Source organism: Oppia nitens, unplaced genomic scaffold (assembly GCF_028296485.1).
Source record: "Oppia nitens isolate AA-2021 unplaced genomic scaffold, nextdenovo-longstitch-racon4-pilon3 scaffold2_pilon_pilon_pilon, whole genome shotgun sequence".
Classification (NCBI taxonomy): Eukaryota; Metazoa; Arthropoda; class Arachnida; order Sarcoptiformes; family Oppiidae; genus Oppia; species Oppia nitens.
The window spans coordinates 10,260,969-10,271,617 of NW_026533210.1; the positions used below are offsets into that span (position 1 = coordinate 10,260,969).

At 19.5% G+C, this 10,649-nt stretch overlaps 2 protein-coding genes across 2 annotated transcripts; one reads left to right on the plus strand and one right to left on the minus strand.

Moving 5' to 3' along the window:
• Window positions 1-2,820: 2,820 nt before the first annotated feature.
• LOC128956104 (cytochrome P450 3A7-like) lies at window positions 2,821-5,479 on the plus strand. Its single transcript, XM_054301786.1, has 4 exons — window positions 2,821-2,958; window positions 3,086-3,858; window positions 4,441-4,779; window positions 5,133-5,479. Exons 2-4 carry the CDS (start codon window positions 3,111-3,113, stop codon window positions 5,477-5,479), a joined length of 1,434 nt encoding a protein of 477 aa, XP_054157761.1. The 5' UTR covers window positions 2,821-2,958; window positions 3,086-3,110.
• Window positions 5,480-6,037: 558 nt separating this feature from the next.
• On the minus strand, window positions 6,038-6,947 carry LOC128956105 (uncharacterized). Its single transcript, XM_054301787.1, has 4 exons — window positions 6,842-6,947; window positions 6,652-6,678; window positions 6,350-6,592; window positions 6,038-6,261 (listed from the first exon to the last, which is right to left on the minus strand). The coding sequence occupies exons 1-4, from the start codon at window positions 6,933-6,935 to the stop codon at window positions 6,038-6,040; spliced, it is 588 nt and encodes a 195-aa protein (XP_054157762.1). The 5' UTR covers window positions 6,936-6,947.
• Between the last annotated feature and the right edge of the window lie 3,702 nt (window positions 6,948-10,649).

Consider the following 10,649-nt stretch of genomic DNA (forward strand, 5'->3'; position numbering starts at 1 on the left):
ATAATCTATAATTTATAAATGTTTAAATCTTTACAACATTAAAAAAAATAATTTAATGTTTTTTTTACAAATAGATAAATTTATTATATGTTTTTTTTTAAAGTAACCAAATTAATTTTATTTAAAAAACTTTGATAATTACTTTTTGAATGATTTACAAGTTTAAAATAGTTATTAATAATAATAATTATTATTATAAATAAATTTTTTGTTAAAAAAAATTCTATAAATTCAATTAATATATATTCAAATATATAATAATAATAATAACTATAAACATATTAAAAAAAATCTCATGTTTTTAAATTTTTACATATTTATAGTATATACACTCAAAATCTATACTATGTTATATAATACTTAGTTATATATTTTTTTATAAACAATTTAATATTATATATATAAATAAATAGCTTAATTATACAGAATAAATTAAATTAATTTTAATAATTTTTGATTTTTTTCTATTTAATTAAAAAAAATACTAATTATTATTTTTTATTATTAAAACAAACTTATCGTATGATTACCGGTGCTCTCAGGTATCCGATATGTTATGTGATAGCCATCACCTAATTAGTAGTTTATTATACATGTAATAAATTTTATTTTTAATTTAATTGAAATTTTTATAATAAATTTTATTAAATTTAAATGATTATTAAGTAAGTTATTTTTAAGTAAAATTTTTCTTTGTTTAACAAATTATGATAATGCATAATTTATAAATATTTAGTTTTAAAATTAATAATTAAATATAAACTAAATGATATAAATAAAATCTTAAGTCTGTATTTTAAGTATTTTATTAAAATTATTATTTTTTTAAAATTTATATAATTCATTGGAATTATTTCTAAATCATTTACTTATAGACTTAATATTATAGGAAAATTTAAGTATAGATTTTAGAGGTGCAAACAAATTTTTTTTTTTTTTTTAAATATATTACAACATTTAATAATAATTTTTTTTAAATCTGTTAAATAAATTTGATTTAACAACTATTATACCGTTAGTTACACTCTATTAAGCTTTAATTTTAATTTGATTTTAATGTTAAATAATTAATATGTTTTTTAAAAAACAGAAAATTATTATTATTATTTTTTGCTTTTAATTTTACTAATCATTTTTATGATTATTTTAATTACTAAAAAATTATGTTTTTAATCATAAATAATAAATTGCGTACAAAGTTTACGTAAATATGATTATGCATTTTTATTTTATAACTTATAATAATTGTTATAAATTAATAATTTATTAATTAATTAAAACTATTCCTAATTAATAATCCTAAATAGTGTTTGTATAGTAAATTTTATATTAGATTAATAAATTTATGTATTAATTATTTAGTTTTTTTTTGAAAATAAATATTTTACTTAATATTTTATATTATTATTAAAAACATAAGAAAAACTATTAAACATAAACAACAACAAAATGTTACTTTTTATGAGTTTTATTACTATTATTATTATTATATTAATATTGTTTTACTGGTAAGAATATAACATTATTATTATTATTATTATTTTTTGTTAATATTTAAAAATATTTTATTAAAATTATATTATATTCACTTTTTTCAATATATATATATATATATATGTATTAAATAAGTAATTGAATTTATTAATAATAATAATAATCCATTATCATTATGTATTGAAAATACATATATAAAAAATATTTAATCAAATAAATAATTTTATTGATATATACATATATATATATATATAAGTGAATAATTAATTAATAGTACAGTCATTGCAGTAAAATTTAATTAAAATACAAATAATAAATTTTGAAATAAGGTTAAGTAAAGGAGGTGGGAATGTGGGGGGGGGGTCAAGGCAAATGACTCCCCCTCTAAAATTAATAATGGCCTAAATTTTTTTCATAGTTTATAAAAATTTTTATTTTAGTCGATATTTTATTAAGTGTTATTATGTTTTTATTAATTTATTTAAAAAAAACAATTTAATTTATTGGAAATATTTAGCTATTTTACTGGGAATTTATAGATGAAAATATTCGGGGGACTCTTTCCTTCCCCCCCGCCACTGTCCTTATTGATTTTGGCGCTTAAAATACATAAAAAAAAGTCTAGATTTTTTTAGTGATTTATATAACTTGCACCTCCCTAGAGCCCCCCTCCCTAAAATCAAAAAGATTCATAATAGATGTGAAAAACTTAATTGTTTTGTATAGCTTTAAGCAAAATATTGATGCAAATAATAATTTTTTTTTTAATTAAATTATGAAAAAAATAATAGTAAACGTATAGATGTTTATGAAAATATGATTAAATATATAAATGTCGAAATTAAATGATATATCAATTTTTTTTGCAATTGAATGCATTATTGAAATAATAATTAAATTCAATAATAATAATTATTAAAAAAAATGATATATATATATATGACATATAGTATATAAGTATAATAAGTATTTTTATTTAAGTTTTATTTTCTAAAAAATGTTTTAATCAATATTTTCATTATTATTATTATTATTATTAAAACAAACTATTGTTTAGTAAAAATGTTACTTTTATTAAGTAGTAGTATAAGTATTATTATATTAATATTATTTTATTGGTAAGACTATAATATTATATGTTTTGTTTTATAAATTAAAAGAAAAACTTTAAAAATATATTTTATCAAATTAATAACTATATATACAGTATATATATATATATATATATATTATTTAAATAAATATAATTTTAAGTTTGAAAAAAATAATAATAATATATAAATATACGGAACTTTTTATTTGTTTGTTTAATAGTTATCTGAAACGCAATTTTAACTATTGGTCGGACAGAGGCCTAAACGGACCGAAACCCTGGATATGGTTTGGAAATACATTCGAGGAGTTGTTTCGGTCGATTTCGGTCATCGATAGAGAGAGGCGTCAAAAATATGGACCAACTTATGGGTAATTTTTAAAAAAAAATTAGTATTAAAAATATAGACCAAACTATGGGGTGAAATAGATATATATAAATAATAATTGAATTATTTTTTATATACATATTTTTAATATTTATTTTCTATATTAATAGTGTGTTTGAATCAAATGAACCAATTATGATGACATCGGATCCCCAGTTAATCAAAAATATTTTGATCAAAGATATCAAATCGTTTGGTCACCTAATGCCCCCATACATACCAGAGCCCGATCATCCAGTCTATAGGCATGTCCTTGATATAGCTGACGACGATAACAATCAACGTATGCGTGCAGTCTTCAGGACACTGTTTACCGATAAGAAACTTAGATTAATGGCCAAAAAAATTGATAAAACCTTAATACGATTGACAAATGCTTTGGACAATGAATTGTTTGGCCAGTCGTCGGCGTCGGCATCGGTATCTGTTGTCGACATTAAGCAGATGTTCATCAATCAGTCGATAGATTTGATTGGAAATGTTATGTTTTCGTTGAAACAACAATATAATACATTCAATGATAATCCTAATCCTAATAATACTAATTATAATAAAATTACCCAGCTAATCAAACGTTTGTTTATACGATCAAAATACCATATATTAGCCCAACTAGTTCTACCAAAATTCATGCTCCGTGTGCTTAATATGACTTCCCTTATATCTGCCGATGATCTGAATAAATTTACTGATCTAACAGTTAGTGAGTTAACTAAACGCTTGAACATCAAAACTATAAGCACCGATACGTACGACGATTTTCTACAGTGGCTGCTAAATAGGTGTCCAGAATTTATGGACAAATCGGTGGACAAACCGGTGGACAAATCGGTGGACAAATCGGTGGACAATGAAACTGATGAGACATTATCGTCATTATCGGGTAAGTTATCCTACTATTGGCTATAATGTAAAATTAATTGGTTATCATTTATATATTAAATTATATTATTAATTATTATTAATTATTATTATTATTATTATTATTATTAATTATTATTATTATTATTAATTATTTTTATTATTATTAATTATTATTATTATTATTAATTATTTTTATTATTATTAATTATTATTATTATTATTATTATTATTATTAATTATTATTATTATTATTAATTATTATTATTATTATTAATTATTATTATTATTATTAATTATTATTATTATTAATTATTATTATTATTATTAATTATTATTATTATTAATTATTATTATTATTAATTATTATTATTATTATTATTTATTATTATTATTTATTATTATTTATTATTATTATTATTAATTATTATTATTATTATTAATTATTATTATTATTAATTATTATTATTATTATTAATTATTATTATTATTAATTATTATTATTATTATTATTTATTATTATTATTTATTATTATTTATTATTATTATTATTAATTATTATTATTATTATTTATTATTATTTATTTTTTAAAAAAACTTACAGATATGTCAAAAACAATGAGCAAACAGGAAGTGGTGGCCAATATGTTTTCGCTATTTTCGGCATCGTATGACAGCTACTACCTAACCATGACATTCATTATCTACGAGTTGGCCATAAATCCTGATTGTCAGCAACGAGTTTACGATGAAATTATTACTTGTTTTCGGGATAATAATACCGATAGTCAATCGACAACAATCGATGGCCAGTTGTTTGATTGGGAAACGTTAGGCAAACTTGAGTATCTGGAGGCCTGTATATCGGAAACATTGAGATTACATTCAATTCTCAATAGAGAAGTTAGGATTGCCAGACATGACTATACAGATGAGACAACTGGTATACTATTATATTATTACTATTATTATTATAGGTTTTATTAATACAACTAATAAATAGTTACATTTAAATATATCAATAATAATAATATAATTATCGTATTTTTTATATACTGTTTATAATAATTATAAAGTGAGTAATATTTTTAATAATAAATAGTTTATATAAATAGAGTATTACATTATTTTATATAAATTTTATATAAAATATATATATATATATAATATAAATATAATATCTTTATAATTAGTATTTATATTTATATTCAAATTTTTTAATAACATTATTAAAATTATAAATAGAGTATAGCTTTAATTATTATTAAAAATTTTTTATTTATAAATAAAAAAAAGGTGTGACCATCAAAAAGGATCAGATGATACAGTTTTCACGTTCAGCAGTACAGCTTTGTCCCGATTACTACCGAATGCCCGACCAGTTCATACCCGACCGGTTCCTCAAACAAAACAAACACCAATTGATTGACTCAACGTATCTGCCGTTTGGTTTGGGCCGTCGTATGTGTCCCGCCTATAAGTTTGCTCCGATGGCCTTAAAATTGAACACGGCACATTTGCTGGCCAGGTACCGATTTTTACCGATCGATGGCCAAACCGTATTCAAAACCGATCCGATTTTTGAACACTACGCCTATTGTCCAGAAAAATTAGTATTGAAAATTGAAAAACGAAAAGTTTAATTAAAAAACATCTATTAATAATTATATTTATCCTAAATATTTAAAAAAAAATTATTTTAATCTGTATCCAAAATTTTATTTATTTTTTTTTTAAATTGTAATTATTGTATTTTTTTGTTGCTGGTTTTTATATCTATAATTTAATATAACTTACTAATTCAATAATTAATATTATTGTAGTTATAAATGTTTAAATCTTTATAACATTTTTTAAACAAAATTTTTACAAATAGATAAATTTATTATATGTTTATTTAAGTAAAAAATCAGAAATTAATTTTATTTTTAAAAAAAACTTTGATAATTAATTTTAGAATGATTTACAAGTTTGAAATAGTTATTAATATATATTATTATTATTATTATAAATAAATTTTTAGTTATTTTTTTTTATAAATTCTAGTAATATATATTGTAATATAATAATAATAATAATAATTATAAACATATTAAAAAAAATCTCAAATGTTTTTAAATTAGAAAATATTTTATTTGTTAATAAATTTCAGTTTTAATTTTTCAATTACTAATATCTATGAATTAAAATCAATTTGAAACTTATGGTCTGATTCCCGGTTGATAGGCCAGTGCCGACTGTCCATTGCATTTGGTCTGACAATTGCCCGAAAGCTGCCAACGTTCGAACAATGGCCGCGAACTGGTCATCGGTTTGTCCACACACTGACCCGGCGTTTGGGGCAAAAATATAGCCCAACCCTTGAGTTGAGTACCGGCACAGGGACCCGATGTTATGACACCCACCTCATGATAATAGATATCTCCTGTTTTTTTTGTTTGATTAAAAATAATAATGTTTTGATATAATAACTAAAATATATATATATATATATATTAATAGTTAACTATTACCGTCAATAATAGTAATGATAATATGTTTTTGTTTCAATGTAATAGCTATGGTCTGTCCATTACCCAGTAGGGCATCAAACACTAGATCATCGTATTGTTCAACAATCATACCATTACAGGTCATCTCAACGTTCAACGATTCGGTAAACATTATCTCCTGTATGTCTAGACTACTGTCCTCATGACTGACACATTCAAACAGATTCAAAAACGTGCCGTTAATATACTTCATCGGTGTTATAGCTGTTAATGAAAAATAAATAAATAAATTTTTGTTTAACAAATAAAAAAAATATTTTTACCTAAATTTTCAAATTTGTGGTGATTTCCTATTAATCAAAAAATAAAACAAATATATATTAGAATTATTTTTTTATAAATTTAAAAAAAAAATAATAACGAATTTAATTAGTTTTTTAGAATATTCATAATAAAAATTAACAAATATATATAAATTTTATATAATTTATTATTTTTTTTAAAAATTCATACCAGGAATTACTGATTCTAGTGATTGGGAATAAACAACAATTGTTTTAATATTTAATACTAAAACTAGTATTAATATTAAACTTATTGAACGCATTGTTAGTTTCTTTATTATTATTAATAATAATTGTTATACAGGTATATATATAATATTGAAATAAAACTTTTATACTTATAAGATATTATTATAACTACTGTATAAAATAGATAAAATACGGTATATATATATATGTGTAGTTAATTATGTAGAAATATATGTCAATTCATACTTTTAATTACTAACAAAAATTTCATAATAATTTTTATTAAAAAAAAAAGATTATTATTATTTTATTGAAATTATTAGTAAATTTTACTTAATTAATTGTACAATCATTGTTAGAAAAAATATTTAATTACTTATTAAATCTTTTATCTAATAGTTATTCAATATTTGTATAAATAAATATTATTTATTTAAATATTTAATAAATAATATAAATATATATGTAAATAAATTACTGATTGAAATTGATTTTTTGATAATCAGTAAAAAAATTTTGTTGTTAAGTAATTAAAATCGTTATTAAATTTAAAAATAAAAAATCAAAATAATTTAAACGTTATATTAAAATGAAAAATCATTTGTTTTTATTTCATTAACTAAATTATTTAGTAACCAATTAATTGTAGACTCATTGTACAAATATTTTCTAAACTATTAATATTTAATTTATATATTATTTAGTTATTTATAATTTGATTATTGAATTTCAAAATTTTTTTTTTGTATCATCAAATAAATATAATCAAATGAATATATTTAGTAAAAAATCAAAACCCTATTATATTAATAAAACAAATGATAGTAATATTAACAAATTATTTAATTGTTTCAATGATTTTTTTAATAATAAAAAACATTTATTAGTAATTGTATTGTTATGTTATGCAAACTTATGCGAAGGTCTTATTATTTCACTATCGGCGCCATTGTTTCCAATTGAGGTAAAAAAAATAAAATAAAAGTTTTAGAAATATTTTAGAAATAATTTAGAAATTTTTGTTTGTTTGGAATATTAAATAATTTTCTGGGAATTTTTAGGCAGAATTTTTAAAGAATTTTCTATAGATTTTGGACTATTATTTTTTGAAAAATAAAATATAAAAGTCTAGACACACCCTATACCACTAAAGTTGCCTACTAGCCCACCCCACCTAAAATCCAAAATCTTGCATAACCCTAATATACAGTATATATATATAGGTATCAATTAAACAAAATTTATTAATTAAACGCAATGACTGTATTATACGGTATAATACAAAAAGTTGTGTTTAATAAATAATTTTTTTGATTTAAATTTAATTTAAAAATTAAAAACAAAAATAATAATACTATTAATACTAATAAATCTATTTAAAAATAATAATAAAAATAAAATTATCTAGGCTAAAAACAAAAATATTAGTTTAACATGGATCGGTATTATCATGGCCATTTCAGAAATTGGCATAATTATTGGTTCGCCAATAGTTAGCAAATTGGTTTGTTTAAAATTTTTAAAAAATAAATATTATTAATAATAATTAATAATAATTAGTAAAATTTAATAATTATTGTTTTTTCAATTTTTTGTTGTTAATTAAATTAATAAAACAAAAAAAAAGATGCCGCCATTTAATCCTAAATTAATGCTAATTTTTGGTGCATTTATATTTGGTCTAAATTGTATTGGGTTTGGGTTTGTTATCTATTTATTATTATATTATATTATTGTATTAATAATAGGTTTGTTTTAAATTTGTTAATTAATTTTTTTTTGAAAATGTTTTTTTTTATACACACAATGTTAGTGCACTTCAATGGGTATATTTAAAAACACCATTTCTAGTGATGGCTATAATTTTGAAAGCAATTGAAGGTTCAAGTAATTCAATAATTATTGTTAGCATTTGGACTATAATAAGCTTAGAGTATCCAGATAAGTTTACTAAATTATTAGTAAGTTTACTATTACTATTACTATTACTATTACTATTACTATTACTATTACTATTACTATTACTATTACTATTACTATTACTATTACTATTACTATTACTATTACTATTACTATTACTATTACTATTACTATTACTATTACTATTACTATTACTATTACTATTACTATTACTATTACTATTACTATTACTATTACTATTACTATTACTATTACTATTACTATTACTATTACTATTACTATTACTATTACTATTAGCCAACTATTGAGTTATGTCAGAGTATCGGTCAAATCTGTGGTCCGTCTATTGGAGGGATATTAAGTCAAGTAAACTAAAATCACATTTAATTAATGATAATAATATATATATGAGAATACTTTAAATAAATAAATTTGTTTTTTTTTGTTTTTAATTTTAGCTAGGTGAAAACTATAATATAGGATTTAGTTTACCATTTTTTATAATGGGTATAATGCAAATTGTTTGCTCAATATTATTAACGATTTTCTTAATTAAGAAAAGTAAGTTTATTATTATTTTTATTTTCTAATTTTTAAAATAAAAAATTATATATTATTTATTTGTAATATAATATAATTTATTTTTTTATTTAATTATAGAATCAGATAATACATCAATAGATGTTATGAATAAAAAAACTACTGTTTTCAAGATTTTAAACAATTTTAATGTTACAATCAATACAATAATATGTATGAATTGTTTTGTAATATTAGGTTTTAATCAAACAACACTTCGACTGTATTTAGATTCAGTAAAAATAATTATCTATTATTACTATTATTTTTATTTTTAAAAAAAACAAACAAAAGTTTAAATATATATAATTAATTAATTAATTAATAATAATATTTCATTAACTAACTAATAGATCCAAACATTATCTTCGGCCACAATTGGGGCCATATTTATGATTACTGGCCTATTATATGGATTATCCAGTTATTTGTTTGGCTATATTACTGACAAAATTATATTAAACAAAAATCATTGGTTAGATTTGAATCCGATTTGTCTAATCGGTTGTATATTCTATACGATAGCCTACATAATGGCCGGTCCGATGCCATTCATACCGATGCCATTTGAATCGTTAGTTAAGTTTTTAAATGTTATTGTTTTAAAAATTTTGAAAAAAATTGTTTAATAATTACTAAATTACTATATATATATATATAATATTAAATTATTATTATTATTATATAGTAAATTATTATGGCCACCAATAGTTGCCCAGTTATTTATTGGATTAGGTATGGGCGCCCAGTTTATAGGCTCTTTTCTACAGGTTATGCACCAAACAATGTACTTATTATTAATATCATATAATTATTTCTTATTGATATTTGTTAATAATATTATTATTTGTTAATATTATTGATATTTCTTAATAATATTATTATTTGTTAATAATATTATTATTTGTTAATAATATTATTATTTGTTAATAATATTATTATTTGTTAATATTATTATTATTTGTTAATATTATTATTATTTGTTAATATTATTATTATTTGTTAATATTATTATTATTTGTTAATATTATTATTATTTGTTAATATTATTATTATTTGTTAATATTATTATTATTTATTAATATTATTGATATTTATTAATATTATTTCTAATAATAATTATTAGTAAATCTGGTTTTCCCGACAATGTGTCCACATATTCATCAATTTCCGGTATATTTTCATCAGCAATGGCAATGGGGTTAATATTATTTATTTTTTAAAAATAAATAAAAATTATTACTTAAAATATCTATTATAAATATTATATATAAATATATATATTTATT

What these genes read in the sequence shown, in the direction of transcription:
- LOC128956104 (XM_054301786.1), top strand. Translation starts at nt 3,111, where the DNA reads ATGATGACATCGGATCCCCAGTTAATCAAAAATATTTTGATCAAAGAT. An exon ending in GACATTATCGTCATTATCGG is followed by an intron (nt 3,859 to 4,440) that starts GTAAGTTATCCT and finishes AAAAACTTACAG; the next exon opens with ATATGTCAAAAACAATGAGC. An exon ending in CTATACAGATGAGACAACTG is followed by an intron (nt 4,780 to 5,132) that starts GTATACTATTAT and finishes AATAAAAAAAAG; the next exon opens with GTGTGACCATCAAAAAGGAT.
- LOC128956105 (XM_054301787.1), bottom strand. Translation starts at nt 6,935, where the DNA reads ATGCGTTCAATAAGTTTAATATTAATACTAGTTTTAGTATTAAATATT. An exon ending in CCACAAATTTGAAAATTTAG is followed by an intron (nt 6,593 to 6,651) that starts GTAAAAATATTT and finishes TTTCATTAACAG; the next exon opens with CTATAACACCGATGAAGTAT. An exon ending in TATCATTACTATTATTGACG is followed by an intron (nt 6,262 to 6,349) that starts GTAATAGTTAAC and finishes CAAAAAAAACAG; the next exon opens with GAGATATCTATTATCATGAG.